Source organism: Mya arenaria, chromosome 16, assembly GCF_026914265.1.
Source record: "Mya arenaria isolate MELC-2E11 chromosome 16, ASM2691426v1".
Classification (NCBI taxonomy): Eukaryota; Metazoa; Mollusca; class Bivalvia; order Myida; family Myidae; genus Mya; species Mya arenaria.
This window is the reverse complement of record NC_069137.1, coordinates 25,939,275-25,957,258: the sequence shown is the minus strand read 5'-3', so window position 1 is coordinate 25,957,258 and position 17,984 is coordinate 25,939,275. Positions and strand designations below refer to the sequence as shown.

Genomic DNA, 17,984 nt, shown 5'->3' with positions numbered 1-17,984 from the left:
CGCCGCACCACTAAACAAATACTAATCGTGTTCCGGGGGGACGTTAAATGAGGGTCCCGTGTGACAGTGCTATACACTGGTGCACGTAAAAGAACAAGGGTAACTTTAGCCAGGATTACATTCTGTCTGTGCACTATGCTCCAAAAAACATAAAATGACTAACAATTTTATCGGAACACTCACCGAATGGGCAAGGCCCGAGTGCGAGTATAAATCAGCTTACACACCACCACCACCGCTGGCGAAATGTACTGCCCATCCCCGATGAGCAATGTTCACGATTAGTTTTCTTTACTTAATTTATTTACGCATATATATTTAAACCAATTTGCCGCAATGCATGTTAAGAATTGTTTAATAATCGTGTGCAGTACATGATGCACATTATGTCAAACGTTTTAAAAAAAGAACAACATTTTTTATCTCTATTGCTGAAAATGAATGTGTTATAGCAAGAATTTCTTGCCGCAAACTACAACTGTATGCGAAGAATACCTGCTATCGTTCCTACCTGCTAAGGTTCACATTTATCCTGGCCCCAATTTCTCAAACAACTATTATTCCCTTAAAACAGGATCAAGCTAAACTAACTTTTTGTCTTTTATATAAATTTTGCAATTTTCTCCTTTTTTCTCTTTCTGAAGTTTTTAGACATTTAAATTAAGTGATTTTTAAACAAATGATGATAGACTATGTTTTGGATAATAGGATTAAGTTAAAGATGATAGTTAAAACAGTCTGAATAGGTTATTTCCGAAAATTTGAGACGGTGTTTATAAAAAAAAATATCCTTGTTACCGAAGGTGATTGCTGTGTTATGAAAAACGATATGAGTTAACATATATCTCGTGTATGTTAGATAGGATATTTACGATAATTGGGGACGGTTTATTTATCTAATTTATTTTATAGAGCTTTTCTTGTGAAGGGCATGGCTCTTGACAAGATGAGTGTACACATATCTTATGTGATTGGAGTATGGGAAGTAACTGCTGCGCAGAATTTGCCAATCAATATCCCATTACGCATTTTGGATACCCAAGTCGATCCATAGATAACGGTTCACTCCCTTGTTTCAAAATTTGCCATTACAAATTATTTTTTGTTTCGATTTTGGTTGCCACATTTTATCATTTTAAACCAAGTAAATCGATTAGTACATGGTACAGACGCCGAAAATAAGTGAAAGGAAAGGGTACGTGTTTGTTTAAAACAATGCAGAAGTGTTGCCGCTTCATTTCTTTGGCATAATTAAACGGCATTTCTGTTCTCACGTGACAAGATTGATCACCTCAAACTCTAATCGTTGTCTTTATGCGAACATATGCACTAAAAATGGACCATTTTCCCCTTTTCATCAACTTTCTAGAAATCCGCACTAGAGGTTACTAGTCAAAATGACCCTGTACCCATTCCCAAAATAGCTGTGATTTTTTTTGGAATTATTTTCACTTTCTGTGCCTTGTAAACTTTGGGAAAAATACAAAATCAGGCCAAAATAGCTAATGTCATTGCAAAAATACAGGTTTTCACTTCTTCATGCATACATTAAGCTGTGAAAGAGTTAGTCTTGTCAAGATTTTGTTTATTTTTCAAGATTTTGGTTGCTTTCTTATTCATTAAAGTAATCTGCATTTATCAAATTGGGAAAGAAATATTAATTTTGGAGATAAGTGGACTTTTTTCACGACGGTTAACAGGATTTAGTAGGCAGTTAATTGCACCAAAAAATCACTGAATAGTTAAATAACACTTAATTCTTACTGACTTTAACCCAGAGTACCCATTTACTATTTTTTCAAGGGTAAACTTACCCCCTGGGTACAAAAATTGGGGGTAAAATGGATTTTGGGGGTATGAAATAAATAAATACTTTATCAAGTTATAACCCTTCTACACTGTATTGACGTCACCGAGCAGAATCTGCAGTTTAGCGAATTGATGGGACTAGATAGTATTTGTCATGTCTATTTCTAGAACGCTGTGTGGGGTTCCAATGAAATTAATATTCGCCCCCATGATTTTCGGACGCGCGCAATCTCGTACCAGGTGAAAAAATGTATGCTTGATTTTTATTTTTTTTGTGTGATTTACATAATACTTAACGTGAGTGAGAACTCTGCTTTAACCAATTGCTGAATAATTTCAGTGAAGGTGTCAGAATGAGCGGGAGAAATACAACATGTTACAAGTGCGGGCGGGGTGGGCATTTTGCCCGGGAGTGTCGATCAACAGGACGTCCAGGAGGATCAAATGGTATTGTAATTTAAGTTGAACAATTGTAACCTCTCTCCGTAAAACCAAACTTTTTATCTAATATGACTTGTAAAAAAATAAAAAAAACTTTTTATCTAATATGACTTGTGTGGGGATGATAGATTAAAGTAAATATTTGACTTGCGTTGCACAATTTTTGGGTAAAATATCAATTCAGCAGTAAATATAAAACTCATCATTTAATGGAACATGAGATTCTCATTTATGATTTAAATAAAAAAGAAAAGAAACTGTTTCGTTTTAAAATGGGAAATTTCAGAGAACATTTTGGGACAAAAACAGGGTCTGGCCCTTAATGTATTGGCAACTGTAAAATAGGTTAAAAGGTCCTATATTGCAATAAATAATAACCTTATCATATCTGAAGTACTTTATTTTCATTAATTGTATTTAATATACATGTTTAGTTTAATGTTAATAACACTATCTCTTCTTAAACGAAATAAGACACTTTATTGATTTACGCTTAAAAACATTTGAGAAATAGGGGCCAGATGTTTTATGAATACCGGCCCCTGTTGCAGACTCTGACCCGATCACTCATGATTTGCTTTGATTCCAGTGCGATGTTACAAGTGTAACAAATCGGGCCATTTTGCTCGTGACTGCAAGATGGAGGGAGAGAGATGTTATAATTGTAACAAGATTGGGCACATCGCCAAAGACTGTGACCGGGAAATTGATGAAGGTAGGTGTTTTATATATGAGTGTAAAGTAATACTTTAAGGGCAGTGGTTGAAATTAGCACAAGCCCGTAAACCCTGCACTGGTTAAATGCTTTCCGAGCTTGCTCATACTCTGGGTTTTACACAGCAGGGCTTGTTCAAGTAATGCCAAGCAATAGTAGATGAATTCAGGCTTGTTCATCCAAAAGACTTATTTCGATGACTTCAAAAAAAAGAAGGGAAATTTCAAAGTGCACGGATTTCTATTTTTACCAATGTACATCTACTATGCATTTTGTGTGAATTAATTTTTACTTTTGATTATTATGGGTAACAGTTAGACAAACAGCTACAAATTTGACTCTGAAAGAACGCAGTTAGACAAATAGCTACAAACTTGACTCTAAAAGAACGCGTTGAGTGTATTGTATTGTAAGAAGACAGGATAATGTTGATACAGGATTTATTTTGTGCATTTTAGATGAGATACTGGTGTGAAGTAAATGGAAGTGACATATTCCTTCAAAAAAAGAAATAAGAACTTGTTGATGTAGATGTGTGTGTGTATTCGTGGACAATCAAGTTAACTGATTTTTATTGAAATATTTTTGTTTCGCCATTAATTTTTTAAGTGAATTGCAAGTTGTGTTACTTGCTATACATTCTATAATATGTACTATGCATTGATTTTTAGAAATTGCATAATAGAATGTACATGTATGCACATGTTCCTATAGTATTCTTTCTATAATTTTGGGATAAAGTTATTTTAACCACAGTTGTATTTACATTTTTACTTGTCAAGGTTAAACATTTAACAGCAATATATGATAAGGAATCATTAAACAATTCAATTGAAGTGTCAGTCATTTGTCATTTAATGATATATTATATTATGTTCGAAAATACATTTTTTATGGTGAAAAATTCAGTTTTCTTTAATCGTTAGTAATGCTTTAAGCCAAAAAACTTTAATGTTCGAACATAAATATTAAAAACTGCGATCTGACATAATGTCCTCAGTCTTATTACATTACTCAGGGTTCTCAGACATTTATGCAAAAATTGGCTCATTCTAAAACAAACAAAAAATAAAAATGGTCCATCTGTCAGAGTGCAGCTTTAAATTTCAAAACTTCAGTGAAAAAAATTGTCCTGACAGAACTGACATAAGAATGTCATAAGCAATGACCGCAATCTTCGATGTTTGATATTTTTCCAGCTGGCATTTGTTACATATGTGAGCAGTCTGGCCACATTCAGAAGAACTGCCCTGATGCCGACCCTGACTCCAAAACTTGTTACAGGTTAGTGGCAATAACTTCATCAGCACTGCCTTTTATTGCTTATCTGTTTTAAAAAATAAAATGTTTTCGTTATATATTCTCAGATTAGCGTACAAATCTAATTGGCTTCCCCAAATGCTTCAATCTTAAAATCAGGATTTATAATTGAGGGATACACATGGAATGTTTAGCTTGTTAAAGTGTAAAGTGCTTTGAATATTGGCATCCAGATTGCTTGAAAATAGGTCTAGCATTACTTTATTTTTTTATTTTTCTTACCTAAGCAGTAGTCAAAATTAACACAAGCTGGCAAGCCCTGCACTGTAACAATGTTATCGGGCTTGCTAAAATTCTGAATTTTATGTAGCAGGGCTTGTTAAAAAAATTGATGCCAAGCAATAGTATGAGAATTAGGGCTTGTTCATCCAAAAGTCTAATTTCCATGACTGCCTTAGGGGACATCCTCAACACTTACAACATTTAGGGACCGAGCTATTTATACATCTTAACATGTTGACAGATCAATCAAGTGTTCGGCCATACAATTCAAAATGCTTCAGGTACGCCCCTTTGATCACAGTTTGTCATATTTACGGTCGAAAATTAATGTTTATGGTAACTCAGGGTTAAGAAAAATGATAGAGATCAGCTCTTTTGTGAGTTATCTTATATGACTGAATTAAAGCTATTGATTCTGAGACAAAGACTAAAAAAAATGTAAAAATGGTCAATCTGTGAGAGTGCGGATTTAAGTATCTAAAATAGATATCTCAAGATTAATTTTTGCCCCAATTTTTGCCCCAGGTGTGGAGAAAAGGGCCACGTCGCACGCGATTGCACAGAGGAAATACAGGATGAGAGGAAGTGCTACAACTGCGGCGAGGTCGGCCATCTTGCACGTGATTGTACCGAGGAGCGAGTGCCATCCGCTAACCAGGACAGCGAGAAAACGTGTTACACGTAGGCTGCTTTCAGTTGTTAATATTAACACCTTAACCTACATTCCTTTAATGGATTGACATCGGGTTTGTTCATCCAAAAGTCAATATCTGATGACTGCCTAAGGGGACATAATCCAGCTCTCAATGCTTATAACATTTTGGGACCGAGCTATTTAAACAACTTAACATAAACAACTTAACATGAACAACTTAACATGTACAACTTAACATGTTAACAGTTCCCCCAGTTTTTATATTTTTTTCGAAAATTAGAAGGTATTGTCGAAACCTTTTTTTCTTTAAAAAAGTATTCATTTTCTTTGTTTCAATCATATTACTTTGAAAACACGCTATTATTAATTTTTAAATATAATTTTAAAAAAAATCAATTTTCTTTTTTCTTTAAAAGAACCTTTTCATTATGTTAAATATAATCTTTGTGTGGCATTCATGTATATTTAAAAAAAAAATGATCTTAAATTTTAAATCACTGTCCCTCTTCAGCAAGTCACAGTCTGTTAATTAATATCACATATTGAACTCTTCTAAAGTTGTGGTGAAGTGGGCCATATCGCTCGTGATTGTACTGAGGAGAGAGGGCAGTCCGGATATCAGAATGGCGAGAAGAAGTGCTACAAGTAAGTTCCTTCAGTTGATTTATTTTTAGCTTGACAGTACTTATAATATGTTTGCAAAGAAAAGATGGTATCGTCGTTACATTTTGTTTTATTAGAAAACAATATATATGAGCTCTACTGGCCAAATATCCCCATCTATGACTAGACCCTTGAAATTTATAAAAAAAATCTAAGGGAGACCTCATAAGCCAGCATCTATGACTAGATTATGAACCTTGAAATGCAAAAAAAAATCTAAGGGAGACCACTTTGTACAGAGAGATTTGTTTATAAAATGCAGACAGAATGACATACCATTAACCGTTGTTTTTTGTTGTTGTTTTTGGATGTGTTTTTTTATATAAAAATTCTGTTATGATGGGTTTTGTAACTGAAATATGGGGGGGGGGGCTATAATTTATAAGTTACAAGTTCAGTATAATAACATTGATATTGACTTCAATACTGGGACCATATCCTTGACCTTTGACAAAAACTGTCAAAGGAGGCTTTAATGTTACCTCCATTTGGCAAGTTCCATTGTCTCCCTCAAGGAAATCAATATTTAAGATGCGCTTTAACTCCCAAAAAAGCAGTACCACAATAAATACAATCGATTTAATATACCAAAAAGGATGGATAACAGGGCTTTTTCTGCCCATTTTGGGAAGAAGACCCTAGACATGTTGGGAAATTTTGTGTCATGAAAATGCCAAAATTTGTAAATTTTACAGTTAATAAAAAACAACAGCTAGTCTCCTGCGATTAGGAAATGATTTAATATTAGTTTATTTACCCTTTAAAAGACCCAAAAAATATCAATCATTGGGGTGTAATATCTATTGCAATAAATCATGACAGTAAGTAAATAGTTTATACTGATCTCTGAATGTGATGAAAATCATTGATTTCCAAGTTCAATTATCAAACAGACTTTACATCACATAATTTATTTGGATGTTGAAAATGAACCAGTACAGGTAAAAAGACTTCCTAAAAAAAATTTTTTTTTTTTTTTGATTTCGATTTTTTTTGAAGATTGGGAAAAGTATCTTATATTTTGCTTTGGGAATGGGTCCGATAGTCGGACCCGTGGGTACTATAGAAAAAGCCCTGGATAAATATTCAAAACAATGGTTCTTATGAAGAATATTGTGTTTAATTTGATAAAAGGTTGCACAAAACACGGTAGTTCTACCATATGAAATGATAGTTGATCACTGTAAATATTTTAGGTCCCACAGTCGTTTATTTTTGGAATTATTTTCACCCCCTGTTCTTTCATAATTGGGAAAAAGTTTCGAATTTGAAATTATTACAAAATCATGCTGAAATAGCAAATATAATAGCAAATATACATGCTTTTACTTTTTTATGCATACATAATATGCTGTAAAATAGCTAGTCTTAATAAAAAATATATATTTTTTTTTTTTACACGATCTGTATTCAATAAATTGGAAACAAAATTTATGAACTTTTGGGAAAAATGAACACATTTTCGCTACGGGAAACAACCTTTAGAAGGCAGTAAATTGCACCAAAAAAATTCACTGACAAACCAGTCATTTAATATTTGTGGGTTTTTATCAATTAAATACATGGTTACAATCTTGTTATCGGTAATTAATATTTTCCATAAATTCATTATTTAGTAAGTAGTTAAAGGTTTATCACTCAAAATTTATGTTTGTTATACATGTGTATGTATTGATTTTAAATAATAGTATCACTATAATATAAGGTTATTTACTCTTCCTCAGCTGTGGCGAGGTAGGGCATATCGCTCGTGATTGTACCGTAGAGCGAGCGCAATCCGGTAGCCAGGACAGCGAGAAGAAGTGCTACACGTAGGTGCTTTCAGATGTTTATCTTTAGCATGACAGTAATTTTATTTTATCGAAGAATAGAAGTTACTATGGTAACCTTTTCTTTCATTAAAAATTGATTCATTGTTTTTTTATCATTTCAGATCAGTTTTTTTAGCAGCATGTTCATCTCTCAACTCAATTTATTGTAAATAAAGGCTTCCTGCCCAGAATACAGCATGTTTAAAATAATAATCATGTTTAAAATAATAATTTAATAGTGCCACCATACTTTCTGACTGTTTTATCCATTTTTCAATAGCACTCATTATTAACAAGTATACTACCTGTTTAATAGTACACATCTCATAGTTATTCATTAGATGATAAAATGAAATTTGACATCTTGTTGGTTACTTGGAAGCGATGTTGTTATTTATTTCTAAATATAATTTCTAACAAAATTATTTTTCTTTAAAGGAAATTCATTATTTTAAATAAAAACTTTGAATTGCAGGTTTTCATGTTTTGAATTTTCAAATAATATACCGTAAGCTAATTTTTCAAAACACTAAGTCAATAATATTTAACATAAATTACTCTTCTTTAGCTGTGAAGAGGTTGGCCATATTGCTCGTGAATGTCCGAGCCAGGATACGCGCAGCTGCTATAACTGTGGCGAAACTGGCCATCTGTCCCGAAACTGCCCTGTGAAGCGCCAGCCGGCACGCAGAGAGCGAAATCAGGAATGTTATAAGTAAGTATTATATGTGTTTCTCTTAAGCTGGTAGTAGGAGATAAACTCTGATCGAAGATACAAGGCGCTTCTTTATAACTGTGGGGAGACTTGCCATCTGTCTTAAAACAGCCTTGCTAAGCGCCAGCCGACAAGAGCGTAATCAGGACTGTTATAATTAAGCATTATATGGGTATATCTTAAGCTTGTACTAGAAGATGAACTCTGAACTCCGAAATTATAAAAAAAATGAGAAAATTTGGACCAATTTTTTTTACACTTTTTGAAACTGAAATAGGTCTGGCTTAATCAAAATTGGTCCAGACTGGCAAATTGCCGGTTTTTAGAAGCTCTGGCATAGATACCTGGATCTGGATGCCCTTAACTATGCCTATATCATGTGTGTGTTTGAAGTTATTTGGCGTTGTTGTTGCTTTCGGCCATATTGTTAACGGCAACAACTGTCAGAATACTTCTAAATGAATAAAGGAACTCAAAGGAGAAAATTGGAAGAAATTAACCGAACGCAAATAACAAGAGGAAAAAGAAACAGAAGATTTTAAAAGATCATGGGAATTTTAACACAGTTGTGTCAACAAATTTCACTCTCCCTTTTAAGAACAGTGTATTCAATAATATAAGGTCTTAAAACAAAATACCTGTGTTAAGGGCAATCCGACCCTACCTGGCAAAATCCCTCGACAAAAAAAAATCTGATTTACAGATGCTGTGGACTATCAAATCCATTTGTGTTGATTTCTATAAAAAACAAAGGGTATTAAATATTCAATACATAATATACCGAGATGTCATGGTAAGCATGTCCAACCTTGACTAGACTTAAAAAAAACGTAAAAAACCCAAAAAAACCTAGAGCTTACCCTTCCTAGCATGTTGGAGGCTGTTGCCTTTAAAGCCGCAAAATTCCCTGCCCTGGTTGGGAGAATTTTGTAAGCATGTTTATCAGATAATCAAACTATCACTAATGCAGAGGGATGTTGTACCTGTGCTAAATATAGCTGAGGTAATATTTCAAGCTACAGGAAAGTGAACACTGCCACAGTCATGTATTTGTTTACAATCTGCAGTTCATGACCCCATAAATTCTTCCCTGGGATTTTCAAATATTTGATAGTGAACAGATATTTTCTCACAGAGTACAATAAAATGCATTTTTTTTATATATTTTTCTCTGCCATTTCATTTGAAATGTTGCAAAGAAGCTATATAAAAAGATTTTAGGTAAAATACTTCTAGCATAATATTTGCTGCCCCAGCGCCATCTTGTAGCTTAAATAATCAATTTTGGGGTTTAAAACTCCAATAAAAAAAATATATATAAATAGAATATATAGAACTCAGAAAAATGTGAATCGAATAAAACAGCGCTCCTAAAATTTGTCATCATGTAATATATATGTACTTAAACAGTATAACAGACGTCGTTAGGAACGTAACTGTTACAGTACAATTACTAAAATGTCAAGAGATATTGGATTTCTATTCAAATGTTTTTGCCATTTTCAGATCTAAATTTTCATGTTGAGAAATCATATTGCTGGTTTGTTTTGATGAACAATTGTCATGTTTTGACATTTACAAACTTGTGTAATTAACAATTAACATTTTAAGACCATTAAAAAGATCCATCTCGAGTCGTCATTAAATTGCATAGACACGATGACGTGTGTTACATTCTTTTTTATCACATGCATATATCACATGATAAAAAGCATTTGACCTATCTGCTTCACATGTGCTGCTGATGAGACAAATATGAAAATGAATTGCCACTTCTCATGCTACATGCATTGCAGAAATGTTTTACCCAGAAGAATTGAAAAACAAATTGCATCTGTAACGCATAACTATTGCCCTTTCTTACTTGTTTTGTCCGGAGCCAACCTTGAAAATTTGATAACTGGATGGAATTTGATTAAACTGTATACAATGGTTAGCACATTAAGTGGATGTGCATTGTACAAAAAACATAACTTATTACAGAGTTATTGCCCTTTCTACATTTTTTTGACTGGAGCATATCTTGATAACTACTGGATAGTATATAATTAAACTTTATTCAATTGGTAAGCACAATGAGAGAAATCACAGTGTACAGGAACCATAACTCAATTTTAGCTAATTACAGAGTTGTTGCCCTTTCTACATTTCCTTGTCTGGAGCATAACTTGAAAACTAATGGATAGTATATAATTAACCTGTATTCAATTGTTAAGCACAATCAGAGAAATCACATTGTGCAGGAACCATAATTCAATTTTAGCTAATTACAGAGTTGTTGCCCTTTCTACATTTCCTTGTCTGGAGCATAACTTGAAAACTAATGGATAGTATATAATTAACCTGTATTCAATTGGTAAGCACAATCAGAGAAATCACATTGTGCAGGAACCATAATTCAATTTTAGCTAATTACAGAGTTGTTGCCCTTTTTGACCTTTTCCTGTCTTGAGCGTAACTTGAAAACTACAGGATGGAATATGATTATACTTCATTCAATGGTAAAGCACAATGAGATAAATAGCAGTGTACAGGAATCATAACTTGATTTTAGCTAATTACAGAGTAATTGCCCTTTGTTACTAGTTCTTGTCCGGAGCATTTCTTTAAAACTACTGTATGGAAATAAATTAAACTTCATACTATGGTAAAGCGCAAAGGGGGACATGCAGTGAATAAGAACCATAACTCTGTTTCAGCTAATTACAGAGTTTTTGCCTTTGTTTTTTATGTCTTGTCAGCAGCATTACCAATAAATTACTCAATGGATTTTAATTAAAAACACACTTTGGAAAATTACAAGATTGAATATAGCTGGAATATCTTGTACTAAATATTTGATCACCTTTTCCAGGTGTGGAGAAAATGACCACATTGCCCGCGACTGCCCGCAACTGACCTCAAAACGTGAGGTGGAATGCTACAACTGCGGGAAAATGGGTCACTTTGCGCGTGATTGTCCGGTGGAAAGCGCTGAAATTAAGTGCTACAATTGCAACGAAATTGGCCACTACGCTCGTGATTGCGAACAAAATCAGGATTAGATCAAAACAAAGGGCCATAACTGGTACCTCAAAGGGAGACCACTTATCGTGTTTTTTTGCTTATTTTATTATCTCCCTTGTAATATATGGAGATAGATGATTTTATTTTTGTCATAGAAGATTTGGACAAGGAAGTGAATTTTATTTATAAAATGAGAACATTTTTCTATTTTTGTGGTGATTAAATTGTGTGTGTTTCTTTATTAAATTGAATTGTATGATAATTACTTTAATCTGTATATTGGTTAGTTTTGGTAATTTATGGGATGTTATACAGAGCTACAGATAATTGTTTACTTAGAACTGTAATGTATGCCTTTAATGTAATTTTGTAAAGTGTAATGTACGCCTTGAAGGCTTGCTTGCATTCAATGAAGTAAAATGATGATTATTAAAGTCTACTGTTACATTGAAGAGTATTCAGAACTCCTCGGCCATTTTCATAGAAAACATCCTCGGATGTATAGTGTTTCATCAGTAAAAGCAGTTCGACTTCCTTGTCCACTCAAACTGGTCAGACAGAGCGTTGCTCCATTGGCAGAAATCTGAGTCAAAGTTACATGCCACATTTAGGGGCTTGGTGCCTGGACTGCAGTTGAAGAGAGACATCATCAATGGTCACACCACCACTAAAGGGTGGTGCTTCGAACCTAATATGGAATCCCTTGCTTATTGCCCCAAGTAAATTTTAAATTATAGTATGGTATTAAAAAATTGTAGTGTTTTATCATGGTTTTTGTATATCTTTAAGTTTAAATTGATTGCCAATGAAGTGTTGCATAAATAATTCAGATTCCTAAGAGTATGGTCATGATGATTAACTGCTTAATTGGAATTACTACACAATCTACTTGCAGTGTAGTTGAATGTAAAGATTTTTGACATTGTAAACCATCCATATACATCTGAGGTTGTTTTTGATGGAAAACAGCCGAGGAGTTCTAAATGATTGGAGTGCAAACGTACATTTATTGAACATACACAATTAGCTTGACCTTAAACGTAGAAATTGATTTAAAATACCAGACATCGCTTAATTCCGATTGAATTATTTAAGGTAGCAAGAGAATCGCTACATAAGAGTTATTCTTTACCAGTAAGCGGCCATCTTTGATCTCGTCAAATCAGTTTTTCATGAAATGGTCGTAAATTGATTGAAGTAAAAAATCGTAGGCCCTTACAACATTTATATATTCGTACCAATATGAACAGATGCTTGATTTTATATTGTAATCGGCACATTTTTAATTTTGACCCTAACCTGTAGCTCTGTTTTGGATAAAGAGAACTTAAGAAAGAATAAAGTAGCAGAATATTTAGTTAGTAAATGAACTTTTTTATTTTTTATTGTAACGATTTGTTTGCAATTGAGATATATTTTTAAACACAGCATAAAAATGTTTATGCGTGAGAGATATTTTAGGTTTTACGTGCGCAAGATATTTCTTTGTGTGTTAAAGTTGTAAGGAGAGGTGGTGGAGTTTTGTCTGTGATTTTTATGTGGCATTTTTGTCTATTTAAGGTAGGCCATTCATCAGCAAGATAAAAACTTGCAACATTTATAGTATCATTTTTCAAGTTACAAAATGTAGTCTATTTAAGGTAGTCCGTCTGTCATTAAGACAAAAACTGCTACGTGTGAAGTTTTATTTTTAAAGTTCCAATTTGTATGTTACATTTTTTTTTAAAGTAGTCACCCAAAGCTTTTTTTTTATATAGACATTATGTTATTGAAGAGAACAATTTATGGAATTGCTATATATATAGATATATATAATCAAAGTAAAGTTTTGTTTTCTTACCTCCCTTTAATATACCATATGATAATGATAGCGTGATTATAAAAATATTGGATGGCATGAATTAAAATCTTGATGATTAAGAATTGGCGGAGTGGGAGAAGCAAAGGAGACCTTCTTAATCATGAAGATTTTAATTCATGTCATCTTACTATAAGAATACAACCTCATTGGCTGACCCATTGTCAAAGCAAAATTTGACGGATTATGTATCGGATGAGTGGCAGTAGACGGACCTTTAAACACCTGCGAAAGTTGACTTTCCTAATGATTAAGACTAGTACTTAATGATTGCCTATTGCAATTTCATTGGCTGTAAATGTAGGTTGTATTCTGTGGTGTTATTCAAAAATGTGATTTATGATGTTAATATCTAAAATGCACTAACACATCCTTGCATCCTAATGATGGATGGCTTACCTTAAAGCTGCACTCTCACAGATTGAACGTTTTGCCAACTTTTTTGTTTTTGGTCTTGGAACGAGCCAATTTTTGCAAGAATCCATGGAAACCAACTATTTAAGACTGCTGACTTCGCAGATTTTTATATTTAAGTTCAAAAATTGATTTTTAATGCATTTTTCTTAAACCATTAGTAATGGTTTAAGCCATAAAACATTAATTTTCGAACGGAAATATGAAAATCTACAATCTGATTTTTTGTCAGCAAACTTATATCATTGGTTTGCAAATATTTATGCAAAACTTTTCTCTTTTCAAGACAAAAAATAAAAAAATGTAGCAATAATGGTATATCTGTGGGCGTGCAGCTTTGATACAATAATGGGTTAACTTTTTCTTTTAATAATATTTTCATTACTTATAGTTTATTATTGCAAGCAATGAATTACCGTACATGTTTTGCAAAAAAGGCTTACCTGCTTGGAAATGCTTATGCTGTTGCTGTCATTTTGATTTTAATGAATTAACTTAAAGCTGCACTCTCACAGATTGACTGTTTTGACAACTTTTGTATTTTTTGAATTGTAATAGACCAATTTTTTGAGTGAATGTCTTAACACCGGAAATAAGAGATTACTGACAAAAGATCAGATCGCAGTTTTCATATAAATGTTCAAAAATTGATGCTTTATGCCAAAAAAATCATTTTTCTGAAAGCATTATTAACGCTCTTTGCCATAAAACATAAATACTTGAACATAAATATCAAAAGTGTTATCTGACCTTTGTCAGCAGTGTTAAATCACCTGTTTCAAAACATTTCCACAAATTCCAAGACCAAAAATTTAAAAAAAAAAGGTCGATCTATGAGTGTGCAATTCAACACATCAAATATTTAATATTTGCGTAGTTAGATTTTTCTGATAATCTCTAGATTAATACTTTGAGGCTTATTGTATTTGGATGGTTTGGGTTTAAAATTATTATACATGTATGTTTTTAAAATTCAGTTCATGAATGTTCTTTGGCTGTTTCGGTGAAGGACTGTAGTCGTTACCTTCAATAATCTTATATCTGTATAAACACAACCACCATCATTATCATCATCATTTCATCACTCCGCAAAAAGTATACTCGCGATTGGCTAAAACTGTAAAACTGTAAATACATATGCAGCAGGCTGGACTGACTGTTTTATTAAATATAAAAGTTCCACAATTTACAATTGCTTTTTTAAAAGGATAAAAGCATCTCTTAGAAACTAACATTCTATATGTTGGCTGAGCAGAGCTGAATGGAAAGCATTCAGGCTGGTCTGGTCAACGTCTTGGGGCATCTTGTTCTAAAGCATGATGGTTGCGGGAAAGAAACTTTTTTTGGAAGTGCAGGCTTGGATTTGGCTGAATCGTAGGCTGTGCCCTCTGGTAGACTTAGCAATGATGAGCGGGGAATCTGGCTCAAATTTCTCGACGCTTATTAAGCGGTATGTCTCTTATAACAGGATTAAGCTAAGATCACTATTTTTGATTTTCAATTTTATGCTTAAGATCGGAATTATCTGTATGATAATCACAATTACCGTAACCATTTTTCATTTATCAAAATTCAATTTAAGTATGTTTTTTGGATAATTGAAATAAGCTACTTAAGCCAGTTAAGCTTAAGAAGTTTCGAGAAATTGCGTTCTATCTATGGTATTAGAGGTTTTAAAGATTTTTTTGCGATTGTCTGCATCCTAATTATGTGTGTGTCCATTTAATAACACAGTCATGTACAGCTCGTCATTAGGGGAAAATCTACTTATGTGAACTCCGGGTAGCATCTTTTTACTTTGGGAGTATGGTGCCTTCATAAATAAAATCAGGTTCTTTAATGTGACAAAACTATGCAACTTTTCAGTGACTTACATTCGGTATAAGATGATCATTTAAAGCTGCACTCTCACAAATTGACAGTGTTGACTAAAATTAAAGCGTTAGTAACAATTTTAACCATAAAACATCAATTTTCAAACATAAATATGGAAACTGTGATCTGATCTTTTACAAGCAGTCTTGTATCACTGGTTTCAAGACATAAACGCAAAAATTGGCTCATTCCAAGACAAAAAATAAAAAAGTCGTCAAAATAATCAATCTGTGAGAGTGCGGCTTTAAACACAAAACATTCAGGACTTTTTCTGTTGGGGATAGATTGTATACCTATTTGTACGGAAATACCCTACACTATTTTTAGAGTTTCACACTGGCATTCATTCAATACAGAATTTATTATGCAAGTCTTTTAAAATAAATAAAATCACGCTTTGGAGAGATTTTATCAATTTTATAAACATGTTTCATAATTTTGTATTGAATTACCACAAATGTGATATTTTTTTACATCATTGATAAAAATTTGATGATTTATAGCGCTAAATGCATTTAATGTGACTATATATTGCGCACAATTTTAATAGTAGTTACTTATGATGTCAAATTATCAGAAAGGCCAAAAAAAAATGGTTTGGTTAGGGTTACATCCCTTTCATAAGGTAAGGTAGATAGGCTTTTTATTTTATTTATTGTTTTGATTGGCTTTATATAAAAACATAATTGTCATCTATTTAAAATGGTGTTAAAGGAATGTTTTTAATAAAGCTTTAAAGGTTTTAAACTGCATACTAAAACACTGACTTGAAAAAAAGTTCTTATTTTCATTTGTATTTTTTTTTTTTTAACTGACTATAAAATTGGTTGTGTCTGCTCCTATTTCGTAGGTAAGGTCGGGTAACTCTAACCAAATGTATTTTTCAAAGGCCAAAACACACTAGTCATAGGGTTTTAGCAAGGTTAAATTAAGGAGTGGGTGCTGCAGAAAAGGGACAGGGTGCTGTAAGGGACAAAATAGCAGATTGTGTCGGGCAGTGAATAATTAAAGATGATTATGAATTTCATAGAAAATGTTTTAATTCACTCCTACTCACAGGGTTCGCGGAAAGGTAGAAAAATCAGTTCTATATGCTTATCAAATGTTGCTCTGCCTGAGCCAATTTTTGACCACTGTGCGCAAGAGTAAATTGTGCTTATTTGAAGTAATATTCGGTTTCAACTTATAAATATGTAAAATGTTTGAATTCATAATCATATTTCAAGTTTTAATCAAAACAAAAGAAATATATGATTTTCTTGAGCATTTAATTTTTCGAAGGCAGGAGGGTGCACATTCTGGTCTCCATGAGGGTAGAATGGTGTTTCCAAAATAGGACAAGTTGCAGCACCCTCTCATAACCGTCAAGCTAAAACCCTTCTACTAGTCATATATTAATAAAAATACATTGACACTATTTCATGCTGGCAACGTCATTTATAATTATGATGATTTTAACTTGTAAATAGAAAAAAAATTAAACCACTATTGGGTGCAAAAAAATAATTATTTAGTAATACTGTACAAATACACAGAAAGAAATTAATTATAAAAAATATGTCAATAATTGATGATGAATTTATATATGATTCAGATTGTGAAAGTTAATGAATAATTATGAACTTGTCAATGATTCATGACAAACACGTTAATGAATTATCATGAACTTGTTAATGATTTTTTCAAACATGTTAATGAATTATTATGAAATTGTTAATGATTTTTGTAGAACATGTTTATGATTCATTCTAAAATTGTAAATGATTCGTGGCGAAGATGTTAATGAATTATTATGATTTTGTTCATGTTTCTTGACAAAGATGTTAATGAATTATTATGAAATTGTTACTGATTCTTGACGAACATGTTAATGATTCCTTATAAAATTTAAAATGATTCTTGGAGATGTTGATGATTCATTATGAAATTGTTAATGATTCTTAATGAACATGTTAATGATTCATTTTGAAATTGTTAATGATCGTTATAAAATTGTTAATGATTTTTAACGAACATGTTAATAATTGATTATGAAATTGTTTATGATTCGTGAAGAAGATGTTAATGATTCTTGAAAAAGATTTTAATGATTCATTTTAAAATTGTTCATGATTCGTGACGAAGATGTTAATGAATTATTATGAAATTGTTAATGACTTGTGATGATTATGTTAATGATTTTATTTTTGCAGTAGAGAGGTTGTGTAAGTGGAGTGGTGTTAGAGCAGTCTATATTTTGTATGGAAAAATAAACTCTGGCAGGAAATATGGCATTGTTTTCATTATGTACCGGGGAACATTTTTTTAATGCTTGGGGTTGGGGTTCAAAGAAAAAACAAGTTGAGGACGTTTTATAGCATTGTTTTCGTCGTCATGCAAAGACTTAAACATTTGCTAGAACTAATGTATGTTCACATGAAACTTGGTACATACAAGATACATAATACAAGAATCTTTATTTAAAGTTGGGTACATGTATA

At 32.5% G+C, this 17,984-nt stretch overlaps 1 protein-coding gene across 1 annotated transcript; it reads left to right on the top strand.

Moving 5' to 3' along the window:
* The first annotated feature begins 1,055 nt into the window (after positions 1-1,055).
* Positions 1,056-17,770, top strand: LOC128222133 (DNA-binding protein HEXBP-like). The gene is made up of 9 exons (XM_052931002.1): positions 1,056-1,195; positions 2,150-2,256; positions 2,840-2,965; positions 4,165-4,249; positions 5,033-5,188; positions 5,721-5,807; positions 7,550-7,636; positions 8,205-8,351; positions 11,206-17,770. Exons 1-9 carry the CDS (start codon positions 1,161-1,163, stop codon positions 11,393-11,395), a joined length of 1,020 nt encoding a protein of 339 aa, XP_052786962.1. The 5' UTR covers positions 1,056-1,160; the 3' UTR covers positions 11,396-17,770.
* Positions 17,771-17,984: the final 214 nt, after the last annotated feature.